The sequence below is a fragment of the Pteropus alecto genome, unplaced genomic scaffold (genome assembly GCF_000325575.1).
Source record: "Pteropus alecto unplaced genomic scaffold, ASM32557v1 scaffold143, whole genome shotgun sequence".
Classification (NCBI taxonomy): Eukaryota; Metazoa; Chordata; class Mammalia; order Chiroptera; family Pteropodidae; genus Pteropus; species Pteropus alecto.
The window spans coordinates 2,845,142-2,860,871 of NW_006434828.1; the positions used below are offsets into that span (position 1 = coordinate 2,845,142).

The 15,730-nt window shown below is 52.6% G+C and overlaps 1 protein-coding gene across 1 annotated transcript in view; it reads right to left on the reverse strand.

Annotated features, from left to right (window-relative positions):
* The window catches only part of ILKAP (ILK associated serine/threonine phosphatase), a 35,197-nt gene that overhangs the window by 1,523 nt on the left and 17,944 nt on the right, over positions 1-15,730 (reverse strand). Inside the window, exons 2-10 of the mRNA XM_025045428.1 lie at positions 15,666-15,725; positions 15,149-15,205; positions 12,492-12,611; positions 11,218-11,344; positions 9,451-9,557; positions 8,987-9,080; positions 8,617-8,704; positions 7,145-7,266; positions 1,283-1,402 (exon numbers count right to left, since the gene is read on the reverse strand). Coding sequence (XP_024901196.1) covers positions 1,283-1,402; positions 7,145-7,266; positions 8,617-8,704; positions 8,987-9,080; positions 9,451-9,557; positions 11,218-11,344; positions 12,492-12,611; positions 15,149-15,205; positions 15,666-15,725 — 895 coding nt within the window. The remainder of the gene's footprint in view (positions 1-1,282; positions 1,403-7,144; positions 7,267-8,616; positions 8,705-8,986; positions 9,081-9,450; positions 9,558-11,217; positions 11,345-12,491; positions 12,612-15,148; positions 15,206-15,665; positions 15,726-15,730) is intronic.

Genomic DNA, 15,730 nt, shown 5'->3' on the forward strand with positions numbered 1-15,730 from the left:
TGGGACCTACGGGAATGTCCCTGAATGCCTGTCACCCACAAGAAGGCCACGTGTGAGCCCAGGGCCCAAGGGAGGACGACCGTCCACTTTCTCTGTGTGAATACAGGATTCTTCGCTTTCAAAATCCCCGTCCCCTGGGCACCGACCCCAGGCAAGTCCTCCTCAGCAGCGGTGGCAAGGACAGGTCTGGTTCAAGCTCTCCCGGCACGGGGTACGGGGTTCCCTCGGCCTCAAACTGTTCTTTGCTCACTGTGCTGTGTGGGTCTCAGCTCTCTTCTGACTGGGGGTTCACGCAACAAGTATGTACCCAGCACAAAACCTGTGCTGGGGACCAGCAGGGCACAAGTCTGAGCAGACTCTTGCCCCTTCCGGGGAGGGGACAGACCTTGAGTAACTGATCCCACAAACGGGACTACAACCCAGCGTGGAGGGAGTTGGCACCACACATACTGAGGGGGGCTTGGTCTGGTATGGGGCAGATAAGCCTCTTCTGAGCCTCATTCAGAAAAGCAGTGGAAACACATCCTGGGACCCCAGGTCAGCAAGAACGTGGCATGCTGAGGGCAGGGGTGGAGGACAGGAGGCGGCTGAGCGGGGAGGGACGTGGCAGGGCTTCTCAGCTGCTCCCTGGAAGAGACCCCCGCCCCGCCGCAGCACGGTCAGTGCACCTCTCACCTCCCCCAGCGACTCAGGCCTGAGCTTTCGCTCTTCCCCATGCCGCCCCCCGCTCCATCCTGCTCTGACCTCTAACGATGACTGGCCGAGGGCTTCCCGTCACCAGGCACAATGTCCGCATCCTTGGGCAGCTCAGGACGGGGAACGTACAGCTAAACAGGCAGTCTTTCCCGACCTAGCTTGCTTCTGCCTAAAAACCTCCCATGATTCTTCACCGAGAAGCTAGATTTCAAACTCCTCAGCACAGAACTCAGGGCCCGTCACTGTCCCCAAAGCACCTGCCATCGTCCGCCCATTGCTGTCACTGGCAGCTGCGTGGCCGTGCTGTCGTGCCTCTGCGCGTGCTCCCCTGGCCAAGAAGCCCTTCCCTTTCCTTCTCCACTGCCACTGTCTCCCAGAGCAGCCCCCACCCAGGAACCCCTGGACCGGAGCACCCCCATCCTGTGTGTTCCCCGCCCGACAGCGGAGCCCATGGGGCAGTGCCGTATCCTCTCTGCAGCTCCGGGGCCTAGCGCAGTGCCTAAGACGTGGCTCGTTATACAAGCTGAAGAGCTGGGGGAGTGACAAGGACACGTGTGTGCATGCCTGTGCCCCTGGGGCCCTTTACCTGTCATTGGGGGTCAGCTGGCAGCGTCTGATGTCTGGCACGGAGGTGACCCCACAGCGCTTGTACTGCCCATCCCCAATGGAGCGGGACACTTCCAGCACACCCAAGACACGCCCATCCCTAAAATGAGGGGAGAACACTCAGACTCTATCCGCCAGGTCACGGGGCCACAGCATTTACAATATGACCTTAAAAGCAGAAAAATCGGACAAAGTGGAAGGTGCAGTCTGCAGAATTCACGTTATTAACCAGCACGGACATTCCTGACCTCACGCACAACACGGAAAAGCGTGCTCAGTCTTCACTGCGGTCGGTCACCACCATGCCTCCTGCTCCTGGCACCTCAGCCCAGCTGCACACGGAAGGGAACAGCGCCCCCCTCTGGCTGCCGCTCATGTGCCAGCACTGGCCCAACCTGCTGATTGGCCCACAGCCCAGAATCAGACTTGGACCTTGATGGGACTCGGGTGCGGGCCTGGCTTTGTCTGTCTGTCATTTTGTTCTTTACCCTAAAGCTCCTCCAGTGACTCGAGCATGTGGCCTGGCCCCGAACAGGTGGGGCTAAGGGCACTTTCGCATTTCACGTCAATCAGATTTGGGAGATACTCGAAGGCGACTATCCCCACGCCCTAGGCACCCTTCCTCCCTACTGGGTCTGGGCTGGACTCGCAGCACCCGGGGTCGGCGGCCTCCTGTGCAGCGTGGCACTACCGCCCGTTCTCCTTCCAGGGGAGGGTGGGGTGGGGGTGACAGAGATGGGCTCCTCGTTGTGAGACAGCTCCCACCGCAGGGGAACGGTCCTCAGCTCGACTCCCCGAGAACATTTTACTGCAACCTTGGCAGCTGGCACCTCCCGGGCCCCCACACCCTGGCTTATGCACCCAAGGGAAAAGCCACAGTGGACGGGGTGCGGGAGGGCGCTGGGCGGGCACTGACACTGGGCCTGAAGTGCGGTGTCCCCGGGGGCTCCCAGTGCTGGAGCAAGCAGCTCTGCAGATGCTGTGGGCGCGTGCCTGGGGCAGGGAACTCCGCGCCTGGGCCCTTCGCCGAGCCCACGAAGCCACCGCCCATGGGACGGCTGAGTCATCAGCAACGAAAACAACTGCTGACGTCTGATGTGGGAGAAAGCCGAGCAGTCCTCCCAGAGCAGTTATCAGAACGCGGGGCCAGAGGGGCAGAGCAGGGCTGAAGACTGGAGGGACCGGGTGGGGGCCCGGCCTTGACAGCACCAGTCAGGACGCAGCTCCAAGCACAAGGACCACGGAAAGCCAACAAAGGGCCTCTTCAGCGGCTGAGTGACTGGGTGCCCAGCATGGAGTCCCCTCCTCCCAGTGCTAAGTGCAACTTGTGTCAAGGAGACTGAGTTCGGTGACGGGTCTCAGGAGACCCAGTTACCGTCGGCAACTCTGGGCACAGCACGACTCAGTACAGGAAACGGGGATCAATCCCACACATGCGCCGCACCTCAGAGGCTGCCATGTCCACTCTGGTTTACTGAGCGAAGTCCCACAGAGTGAAGTCCTGCACCCAACCCAAGGGCCCAAGTGACAAACCCAAGAAAAGCCACTAAGACTTCAGAAAATGACGTGGCGAGCCGGCCTGGACTCTGCCTGCACCCAGTGCGACCGCTTGCATAGGGCGTGCACGTGCAAACGTCACTCAGCTCAGCGAATCGGAGCGCTGACTGCAAGACCGCTGTCACCACAGCATGGAGCCTCACTGCCGCCTGTGTGAGGGCCACCACGGCCAGACCGGTCAGGGAGCAGCCGCCCTTAGGCGCTGGCACACTGGCGTGGTGATACGGCTGGCTCCGCACAACTTCCGTCCTCAACCCTTACCACCTGCCCAGCGAGACTCGCTCCTGCTGGCGGGAAGGCTACGCGGCGGCCCGATGCTCCCTGCTCCAAATGCCCCTCAGTCAGGGAGAGAGGCGCAGAGGCGGCCAAGCTGGCTGCAGCTCTCCCGGCACGTGAGCAAAAGCAAGGTCACACTCTGCTGCCATCTATGAGCAAAGCGAAGGCTGGGTGGTGGAAGCTCCATCTTCTGGGCATCCCGAGGGCGGACGCCCAAGTCCAGTGTCTTAACCCGATGGGTGCTACGGCCAAGACTGCAGGTGCGGCCCCAGCCCGCTGCCCGCGCTATTGGCCCTGCGCCTAACCAGGCGAGGCCTACCGGAGCGCATATTCAAGACTCAGGACCGCGTGTGCAAGCCCGCCTCAGCTGCGCAGCTGCCGTCCTTACGAAGCGAGAGTGAAACCATCCATCTTCGGAGGGCCCGTGGGAGACAGAGGCGCGCTGCTGTGCACAGCATCCCGCCGTCGGTGTGAGAAAGTAGGAAAGATAAAAGACTACGCACACAGATTTGCTTACTTTTGTAAGACGACACGCTGGAGAGAATCAGGAAATAAAGGGAGAGAGACAGGGATGAAGGCACGACACTTGCAAATACGCCTTTTTATGTCATTCAGCTATCTAACCATGGAAAAATGCAGAATTTCAATTTTTAAGTTGTGGTAAAAATACATACAACACAAAACTTACCATTTTATCTAGTTTTAAATGTGCAGCTGAGTGGCATTAGCACAGCCACAATGTTGTGCAGCCGTCACCACCGCCGCCTCGAGGACCTTTCCAGAAACGCCCCCGTTACCCAGCACTCGCCACACCTCCTCCCGACAATTCCCCCTGCACTCGTCTGTGAGAATTCTGGCTGCTCTTCGGACCCGGTATCAGTGGAAGCGGGCAGTGTGTGGCTCGTGACTGGCTCGTTTCACTCAGCATGACGTCAAGGTGCACGCTGTAGCGCATGAGCCATCTGCTTCCAGGTTCGGGCTGAACAGCGTTCCACGCTCTACCACTTCATCAGCCAACAGAGAAGCCACTACGGACACGGTTGTGCGCGTGTCTGTTCAGATCCCTGCTTTAAATTCTCCTGCGCGTGCACCCAGAAGTCGAGCTGCGAGATCGCGTGGTAACTGTTTTTAATTTTTGAGGAACTTCCTTACTGTTTTCCACGGCAGCTGCACCATTTTACATTCCCACCAACAGTGCACAAGAGTTCCAACTTCACCATGTAAATGCCTGATAATAAAGGGGAAAAGTCCTAAAATCTAAAACAAATTGAAACAAAAGGATCATAAATGACCGAGGTGGCAACAAGCACGGGAACAGCAATGACTCCACGCTGACACATGGGACTCTGCACGGCCCTCGTGAGAAACAGTCCAAAGACAAGAGAACTACACGAACCCAAACTTCACTAACGGCGACAACGTCAACACCGTGACTTTAAAGCACTTTTGTAATTAAATATACTCTTGGTAATAGCCAAGATTTTCAGAAGAGAGGAAAAGAGATACGACCACTGCATTAAGCAGTTCAGAGGAGGCTGCACCGTTAAATCGGAGTGAGCAGCACAGACCCAAGCGCATGGTCCGACGTGTGTCCCGGCTCCAGCCTTGGACAGGCTTAGGCAGCCCAGCTGAAACAAGCATCCCCAGCACGTGGAGCTTGGTTTTAAGGACACATGCAGACCTGTCTGAAGGACACGAGAGTCAGCTCTAAGGAGCCCCCTTCCGCTGGCCACGCCAGGAGTAATGTGAGTAGCAAAAGCACCATGACCTATGGCCAGAATCAGCGCACAGAACACATAAAATCCATCGCCACACGGCGATTCACAGGGCAAGGAACGACAGGAAGGGACAGAAGCAGAGGAGCGAAAGCAAAAACACTAATTTCCACGCGTGTTAAGTGTGGCTGCCTCACTTTGTAAATTGGCAATGAAAGAGTTAAACATTTACCCTGCTTTTTGAACAGAAACTATGGGTCACACGCCCCCCCCGCGCCCCCCCCACACACACACACAAAGGAAGGCCTTTCTTTGTAGACACCTGCTGATAGCTGTGACAGGACGCTCAGGAGCAGAAAATCATCTTTGCCACTCTACAGAATACCGATTCAGGCAAGAGTCACTAAGGGGAGATGACACCATCGACGGACGGTGACGGTGAACAGAATACTCACAAGGTGCCGAAGGCCATGTCCCAGGTGACCTGCTACCACATAGGGAAATCTGTCCCCTCACTCGGAGACTTTGCTACCACCACGGCCCAGTGCTGGGGTGAGCCGAGGGCTCCATGACGAACTCACTGAAGTGAGGGACAATCAGGTGCAGGACACCCGCTTCAAACACTTTTTGCTAAAAACGTTGAATCTGAATCTTGAGAAATCTTCAGATCTAACTTCCAGTGAACAACATAAACAATACTAGGGAAAAACAGGCCAACTCAGAAGATGGTGGCCCTATACGACCGCCGGCCTGGCCCAGCATGGGACCCCAGCCGAGGAAGTGAGGACCAGCCCACGCTGAAGGATGCGCGTCCAAGGCAAACAAACATGAAGGCCGGAGGAGCCCCGGTTTCAGAGACTCGGGATAAATGAGAAATGTGAACACAGACGGGATGCTAGATAATCTAATATAACTTAAGGGATTATTTTCTTAGCTGCTACTTCTGCAACTAATTTTCAGATAATCCAGCCTACCACTCACATACACAAAGGGCATTCGGCAAAGTGTTAACTTATGAATCTAGGTGGTCGATGTTGAAACGTCTGCTCTGACGTTTTTAAATGTTTTCCTCGTATTTTAAAATTTTAATAAAACGAAGGCGGGGTGGAGGAAAAGAAAAAGCACACCCGTCCTGGCCTCAGGCTGGAGATGGGACCACAGCCTGGCCTGCCGCTCAGGAGCGAAGAGCCACTGCCGTCCGAGCCTCCCACCCTCCTCTCTGAAATGCGGGGCTGGTCCTGAGCCCACTGTCAAACGCTCTAAGGCGTCTATGCCGCGCTTACTAAGCGGGTCCTGGGAAACGGGACGTGACCGCAACACAGCTGATCATGCAGCCACAGGACTGAGCCAAACGTCTTTTTGACGTGTTCAAAGGCAAAGTTTTAAAGCTAGAAGGGCAGAAAAGGTGACGTCGACACTAACACTGAGCCACACTCTTGGGCATGGCTTTCCACAGCAGCCACGGTGGGAAATCAGGCCCACGACCCCACCGAGGCACAAGAGACAGCTGTGACCAGGGCCTACGTCCCCTCGTTACTAACCCAGCAGCACTGAACCAACTCGAAGAGTCCTGCCTCCTCTCCAGACCTCCCCATGCCGCTGGCTAGAATCAGCCCAGAGGAGAACGTCTCCGGGTGCACGACACGTCCAAGGACACGTGACTGCAGCCTTACATGGCCTTGCTACTTCTCTCTCATCTCCCACAAAAAAATCATAATGGTCAAGCTGTACGATGAACCACAGTACACTTCTGACAAATTCGCAATGCCACATCCCTGAAGAAGTCTCCTCAGGTGGACAAGCCTCAAGGTCTCCTTTAGCGGCCAGAGGGATGGCAGACGACAACCAGGACAAGGCTGAATGAGACTTGTGAGCAAGTGGGGCAGACGGAGCCAGGCACGGGCGGCCAGGCACCCTGTGCCTGAGGAGGTGATCCCCAGGGAGCCCAGAGATCGTGAGCCCAACAAGCGTTCACAGTCTTAAGCACGTCAGTTCTCTCTGGAGAACTGGCTGAAAAATGTAGCTCATTCAGCTGTGACGAAGGACGGCGTGATGGCATCTACGCAAGTTCCTGGGCACAGGAACGTGGCAAGTGGGGTACTTGAACCTGAGACAGGGTTCCTGCTTCTGCGAATTTAGAGAGGCATATTTCCTGCACGTTTTTTGTTCCCACTTGGACCTACGTGGCCAAGTCAGAGTCCCATCACCCTGAAGCCTCTGCGACGTGGAAAGCTCACCCTCGGAAGTCTCACGGCCGCTTTCACGGCGAGCGCCCCACCCCTGGCGGCCGTTACCTGACATTCCCTCCAGCCTTCTGTATTCTCATCCGTTCCTCATACTGTGTAGGATTGTGCTCCTTGCTGAGGCTTAAGGCGGCATGCTTCTGGCTCTCCTCGTTGTAGCGACACAGGATGGCCTGCGAAGACAGATGACAGCGGGGGTGAGACGCGGGTGCCGGGGCCACCGCTGAAGAGAAAGGGTGATGACTGGGTTGCAGATTCAGGCTCCTGCGACAAACGTGAGTTCAAAAAAGTAGCAGAGTATGTCACAGAAGCACCGGTCTGGGAGAGAAGCCCGAGTTCGGGTCTCAATTCCAGTGCAAACTCCGCTGGGTGAGCACAGTCGGGTGCTCACCCTCCTAGGCCGTTGTCTTCTCACGGTTACAGGGAAGGGAGGCCTTAGCGAGCACCAAGGTCCCCTTTGGCCAAATTACTCCTAGAAGAGTCTGGGAGACGAGGGCGGAGTTCGGCATGCTGCCCACGCACGTCCCTGTGTGTTCCCGCTATGCAGGCCGTCCGGCACTTTGGACGAGCTCGTATTTCAGAGGAGGAAGCTGAGGCCCAAAGCCAAACACAGTACCAGGACTCACGTCTGAGTCTGCCTGCAAGGCCGTTCTCATTTTGGGCCCATTTTACTCATAGTCTTAAGTCATTTGGTCTGAACACCTATGAACTGGAGACAGCCTACTGGACAATCACCTGGTGCGAACCCCACTAGGCAGGACTGTCACCTGCGATGATCACCACTGTAGCCTTAGGGCCATTTCTTCAATACACAAATCACCCTAAAAGCAACGGGGGGCAGGGGTGCAGCTATCTCCAGGTCTGAAGATGCCGCCTGAGAGTGAGAAGGGTCACGTCATCACTGTGACCGGTGAAGGGGCAGGGAGGCTGGCTGGAAACGCGCCACCCTCCAGCTTGAGGTCATTTCCTAGCATCGTGACTGGGACCCAGGCTGTGTGTCACCAGTGGGAAACGATTGGGTTTTCTCCTTCAGCCACATGGGCTGGGTTCAACGGATGACTGGCACGTCACCTCGCTCTGTTCTAGCCAGGCTGTTGAGTTATTCTGAAATCGCAATGATTTTAAGAGGCAGGGATTAATACCTTTCATTCATTACTGTCTGAGGTCAGAGAAATGAAGTTAAAGCATGTTGAAGTTACCTGATTACCGACTAAATTCCGGCCTACAGCGCCGTCTACACAGAGCACACGCAAGAAAGAAAACGCGGGAAACGAAGGAACACGACGACACCCGGGTTTTACAGCAGAAGGTCTGCGACGGTGCTCAAGTCTTCCCGGAGAACAAGTGCCTCAAGCTCAGCTGCTGTCCCCACTCAGGACCTAGACTCTGCAGAAGCCCCTGCAGCGACCCCACGGGACTGCGACCCAGCCATCGTCATCGCTTTCCTCTTCGACAAGCGCTTGCTACGGTTCGTCCCCCCGTGACATGCTGTTATCTAAGTGGGTGGCTCCAGAGCCACATACCCGGCTATCTCCGAGGTTGGCAATATAAAGAGTGTTGTCTACAGCCAGAACACACGTGGCAGTGGACCCATCTTTCCAGGCAGGCTTCCTGGAGGGAAAGACATCAGAAATACAGTCACCACCAGCATGCTAGCACTTTGAGACTCATTTCCAGAGCCAAATGGAAAGCGTCTTATACTTTAAAATGAACTGTTTCCTTGAAACTTACTTTTTTCCCGTTTCAGAGTTAGTTAACAGGTGTAAGAGCTTACTTGGTGCTAGGTACTTTCCAGACAGTGAGCATTAGTATTAAACTAAATCAGGAGACCTGAAATGTGTTTAGGAAAACAACACACACACTCCACTCACGTCTTCGCGTGGTTCTACTTACTGGCTTGAGGCTTGTTTAAGGAACTCTTCATCGGTATGCTTAAAAGTGTCCAAAAGGCATCTCTTCACGGTTTTCTCTACACTGATTACATCCCCTATTACAGAAGGAACAAGAGAGCAAACTCTTCAGGAGCGGAGGCTCGCTTCCTCCCACTGCCGTTCTGCCATGACCGAGAACGACCCATCTCCTCGCCGACGAGACAGGGCCATCCGCACTGGCTGCAGCAGTCTCCCGAGTGTAAGGGCGAGACACCCGCTTGTGCCTGGACGCTTCGCGAGAGGTGCCAATCACCGAGACACGAGCGACTCCACGAGGCACACCTGCGCGGCCGCTACACCCGCCTGCCTCGGAGCTCGCTCCTCTCGGCCCTGGTCCTGTCGTAATGACCCTTCGCTAAAGCCAAAGTGTCTGATCCACACCAACGGCAAACACCGAATGAACACGAACTTAGTTCTCAGACTCACCTTTAGGAAATTTCCTGATTAAGTTCTGATGCAAATTCTGTGCAGCAAATTTTGAGGCTCTAATTCCTCCATGTCCATCGAAAACAGCAAAATAAGAAACCCGGGTACTAGGAGAATGAATTAGGAGTCAGTGAGTCTCACAGCAAACATTACTCCTATCAGAAGCTCTTCAATCTTATCTCAACCAGTGAGCAACGACCAGAGAGAGGAAGTCTCACTGGTAAGACACTAGTCACATGGTCACAAACGGGGAAAAAAGGCAGTAACGTTAACTAAGACAAACGTTTAAGTAACTTGCATGGTATTTCAAAATTAAAAGTTAACTCAACACTTGCTTCAAAAATCAAGATCTATTAATTCAGTGAAGATGAAATTAAAATTCATCTATTTTAAATTTTTCTATTTAAACCAGTTTTAGTTTTAAACACTATGGCACAGATAATTACTGACCCAAGATAGTCAAAAACACTTGTGAGAGGAGGGGTCGTTCCGGGCTTGTCACTCACACTGACGGATGTCTACATCTCATCACTTATTCCTATTCCCCTCCCAAGTGTTGCCAGGAAAATTCACGTATGTGGGGGAAATGGTGCTAAATAACAAACTGATTCAAGAAAGAAAGAACAAAATGTCCAGGAGAAAGGACATTCACTTGGCAGACCTGTCTCGCCCAACATTTTTTTTTATCTTTTGCTCCTGACATTCTGAATCCCTTTTCAACCTGGGACGTTACGACCCACGAAAGAATAAGCTTCACCTGGCTGCGCGTCAGACCTGGTATCTCGTGGCATCGCGCTGGCCTGGTGTGGCCTGGTGTTCCCCATCAGACCCACCCCAAAGGCTCTGTTCCCGCAGCCCTCCAGGAGCCCTCTCCTGGCTTTGAAAGTGACTCCAAGGCACACTCACGGAGCAAGTGCACACGCACATACAGTTGCCTCAGAACGTGACCAGGTACCCTGGGCCATTGCCTCACGATTAGCCTGATCCACCAGACAAAAGCTACTGGCACCGATGGCCCCAGCACACTATGTTAATGACTGGTGTCAGTGAAGGTAACACCTGGAGTATGTAAGTATAGAACCACCAGGTGGTTTGTGCCATGTAATTATGAAACATACGCACAACGTCACGTACGTAAACATAACGAATGTCAATGACCACCTGGATGCCCTGCCTCTGGCTGCTTTTCCTCCACACCTAAGACCTTACCCAGAAGGCTACGTTTCAGCGTGTCCGGATGAGGCTACTTCTCCCTGTCTTTCCTCCCCCTGAAGCCATCGGTTTCTGCTCTCCCTGAGCCCTCGCCATCGTACTAGCCCTCCTTGGTCACCACTCGCTGCTGCACCTCGGGGCTTCCACCTCCCTCTTCCGGGCCACACACCTGGAAAACTCTCTGCCGGCAGCTCGTCAAGCACCGGTGGCGAGGCACACACCCCAGAGCCCCCACGTGGAGCCACTTCCCAGAGAGCAGGCCTTCCCAACGTCAACACGCTGACATCTGGGGCCGGACGGCTGTGACGGGGCTGCCTGGTGCACTGTGGGACGCTGGGCAGCACCCTCGGGCTCCCCTACCAGACTCTGGAGCACACCCACTGTGACAACCAAAAACGTAAGGGGGGAGGGGGGCAAATGCCATCCCAGCTGAATACTACTTTCAAGTGGCGGGTGTCAGTCCTTCTACTGAATACACACTGGACGGAGCCCAAAGCTTGTCAGTTTGGTCCAGAGCTTTATGCCGACCAGGCCCGCTGGAGTGCGGACACTCACATGAGGGATGACGGGGGCCCGCACTCCTCGGTGATGTCATTCAGGATGACGTGGGCGTCCTGCATCTCCTCCCGCTCGCCCTTCCGCTCGGCCACGTAGCCTTTCAAACTGAAGATCACTGAAGAGGCTGAGAAAAGAGAACACAAAGCCAATACAAAACTGTGCCCTTCCCTCCAGAAGCCCTAATCCCAGAGCAAATGCGAGGGAACGGTCAGCAATGTCCTAACGGGGCACGCAGATAAGCCACACCCCTCGAGGCCTCTCCCCCGGGGCAGTCTGCAATGGAGGTCGGACCAGTGCCGGCCGGGGCCAGTCTCCGCAGCGCTGAGCAGTGGAGAGGAGACGGCAGAGGACAGCAAGGAGCACAGGACAGCTCCGTCTGAGAAGGCGTTAGGCAAAGCACCAGAGTGAGCAGTGAGCCGTCATCCCACAGACATGGGATCTGAATGGGGAAAGGAGTCACGTGCCAGTCTAGTCTTGTCACTAGTTTAATGAGGACCGAAAAATTCCTACTTTCGAGAAGTGCGAGTAAGTAGAGCTTATGCCGAAGGCCCTGCTGGACACCTGAAAACCTGCACTTCCACGCGTGAGGCCGGTAAAGAATCTGAACGGCAAGATCAGCTGCTCTTGCTTTAACTAAGAAGGAAAAGGGTATGGGAGTCCACCTAGGCACAGAAACCTACTCATACTGGACGCCGGGCCAGCCTAAGCTGGCTTTCTGACCCCAAGGGCCGTGTAAATAACAGAGCAAGCACCCTGCGAAGCGCCGGTGCTGCGGGCACAGAGCTCCTCAGGGGAAGGACGAAGCCCCCGCAGGGCAGCGGCTGAAACCCAGAGCTGCTCCTCTCCCGCTGATGCCTTTCGTTTCTCCCACTCCGACAAGCTGCAAGGCTGACTACAAATTTCAATTGCTCTTTGCAGCCTCGGGCTCAAAGGGGAAGCTGTCTATGGTGCTAACAGGGAATTCACGGTGCCCATCAGCCGGCAGGGAATGAAGACTCAGGATCAGAAAGACAGAGAGGGCTGAGTCAAAGCTACCTGTGTTTTTAAACCCTTGGAAGAAACGTAGGTTTCCCACCTGACCAAAGCAGAGAAAGTAAAGAGAGAGGAACCAAAAGTAAACTCTGGAAATCTGTTTGCAAAAAGGGAGCCCTACGCGCTCCTTAAATACAGACGCGAAAGGAAGCAGCAGCATCAGACAGCTGAGCCTGCTTTTGCTCTGGGTTGTTTTAGAAGATGAAGTCTAATACATTTGTTTTCAAACTGTCTAAAACCTTTACAAACTTTCTTTTCCACAAGCTCTTCACTGCCATTCTTCTCTTCCTCAGAGGTTTTCCTCTTTGCTCCTTTCCCTTCATTCTTTACCAGCTGGGCTAGCGAGGTGTCGAGAGAACCTGGAAATGAAGTAAAAACCAGACAGAAACACAGCTGTGGACCGCTATAAAAGATCCCCCAGCGGACCGCGCCCCGCAGCCTTCAGAGGCAGATGACATGTCAAGCCTTCAGAGGCCTGTGAGAGGCAGGCACAGCAGCCCTGGCTGTGGCATCGAGGGCCTGGGCAGTGCGCTTGGGCACCTGCGTGGAAGACCACGAGTTAGGGTCCAGGCCCTGCTCAGACCAACCATGGGAGCATGTGCAAGAGAGGCCTCTCGGCGGTAAAAAGACACAGCTGTACCCGGGGCTGCAGCACGCACACCATGTTTGACACCCACAGGTTCTTATTTATAAATAGGGACATTTCCAAAATCCGCTAAGCGACACTCCTGAACAAGTTCAAAAAAAAATCAAGTGCCGAAATGGGCTTACAATGAGGTAAATGTCGGACTTTAAGGGCTGCAGGTACCCTGAAAGGTAAATGGGGCTGCTGGAGCCATTCCCAGACGCGAAGAAAGGCATGTGCACTCAAAGCCAGGGCCTGGAGCGCCTGCGGTGGGCGTGCCTTCAGAAAGGTCTGGTTTCCAGGCCCAGTTCTGCTGCTCACAGGAGGTGTGCCCGGCAGGCAGGTTACTTCACCTCCCAGCCCGTTCTGCACCGGCAACTCCGGAATAGTCGTCCTAGAAGGTTGTTTGAAAATTGATGGGGACGAGGTGCATAAAGCATTTATCACAGTGCCTGGTCCACCGAATATCCAAGAGATGGCAGCTGCTGTCACAGCGAACGGGCCCAAGCGTTCCTCGCACTTAGGCATAAAGCATGCGGCCATTTACGCAACTCCCCTTTGCCCGACATTTCTGAGTGGAGGAAAAGGGAAGAAAATGTCCCTGCATTTTATAATCCGTCCTTTTGCAAGTAACTGATTTTTATTTCATACCATAGGATAACATAACAGACGTCCCACCCCACATAACATGGCAAATTAACAGGAAACGTCGGGCGTTTCCAGGAGACCCTCCTGCCACTTGCTGTTTGTGCTCCGCTTTCGCCATGGGCACGTAAAAGAATCCTTTCTTTAAAATTGCAAAACAGGAATTTTTAAAGCTTTGCTATTGACTTCTAGTTACATCACACTGTAGTCAGAAATGTGGTCTGTCTATAAAATCGATTCTTTACTGGGACTTCCTTTATGTCCTAGAATGCAGTCCATTTTTATAAACGGTTCTTGCCTGCTTGAGAAGAATATATCTTCTCAAGAAATCCAAAATACTGGATTGGATGTAAAACTGGATTCTATGTCCCCAAAACCAAACTTGCTCTCTGGGGCGCTGAGATATTAGCTGTGACTGGCTGACCGTCTTTTGCCCCACAGACAACTAAGCATGGCTATGCTGGCTCTTTCCTCTATTAAACCTGTTGCGAGCCCTGTGTGCACACATTAACTTTCATCGTAACTAAAGGCGCTGTCTTTATTGGGAAGGCCAAACTGTGAGCGTGAGGATGCTGTAGTTTCCTGGTATGGGTACGTAAGATGATCGTATTACTTTTTCCAAATACAGAAATGATACTAATTTAATCCAAACTTTCTAGACTAATTCCAATGATTTTATGGTAATGAATTACTACAAAAAAAATTGTACGAAAAGCAGCAAATGTTCTATTTGACGATATAAAGGTTTTCACACCAGAATACAACTGCACATGAAAAAAAGACACCCTGCACCCCAAACTGACATCCCCCTACCACCGCCACCGCAGTACCTTCCCCTCCCCTCTGGGAATTCCCCGGAGAAGTCCTCAGGGAGATGGAGTCACAGAGCCTCACTATGACAACCTAGAGGAATCTGCTCCATGCTCCCCTTCTATGTGACTGGGACATAAAAAGAAGTTAAACATTTATAGAACAGAGGTGGTGTTAACAGGCTTGACAAAAATCAAATCAAATCAATAAACAGAATCTTGACGACATATGAACCAAGTGAAAAATATTAACTAATGTCTTGCATTGCAAAAAAATTCCTGCACAGGGGTCTGTACCAGTCAGTCACTAAACCAGTGTCATTCAGACCTCGTTTTCTGAAATCAGAAAATTTTTAATGTAAGTAGCATGAAACAGAAGATTTATTTACCTGAATTTATGGGTTTAGGGATACTGAAAATATTTTAACCGTTATTTCATATATGAAGACACCTGCTGGATCCACTGGATCCATCAGGAACATGAGGCAAACCAGAATGACAGATATGGGCTTTTTTTTATTTTTAATTAATAATAAAGTTCAAAGTAAATTACTGAACTCTTAATTCTTAGTCAATTGTAAGATGAACCACAAGAAGTTAAAAAAAAAAAAAAAATCACCAAAAAGATGATATAGTGAAGTACCTACCTAATCTTTTTGCTTCCATCTAATGGTACCTGTTTAGTTTTAATAAACTTTATGCTGTACTATGATTTAATGCCATCCTAAACCCTCTGAAAAGCTACAAATAAATTTGATATAAGAGTAAAATCTGTATTATTTCCATCAGCACATTGGATTTTTTCCCTACCACTTACCTGAATCACCACTGCTGGCTGGTGGGAGATCATCAAAAAGCAAAGGTCCCCCTGATCCTGAAACACAGCAGAACACTTGGTGAACCCATAAAACCTGGGTGAGGCTTAAGTTTCAGAATCCATCCCACCAGGACACCTATGTGGGTCATTGAAATAAACTCAAAACTCTTGTGTCAATCCAATGGCAACTCACACTGCAGTTAATGTCTTGAACCTATTTTAAAGTCCTATCGTTGAAAGGAAACAAAAACCTGCCTTAAAGAGTTAAATCCTATTTGTTTGTAAAAGAAACACTCAAATGAACCAGAGAAAACTGCTCAGCATCTTTACGCAGTTTCTCAGGGCTAGCGACTAATGGATTTGTCTGCCTTACCTGATGCCATGGATTCAAAACTTAAGACAGTCCAACACCTAAAACATCTGTGTGTTGAAAATGGGGGAAAGGGAAAAAGATTGAGACAACTACAATCCCAGGATGACACGTTGACACACACCTGGGAGAGCCTGAAGACTGTACCTGAGTCAGTACTGCCGGCCGGAGGGAGGTCGTCAAAGAGCAGAGATCCTTTCCGAGCTTCTTTC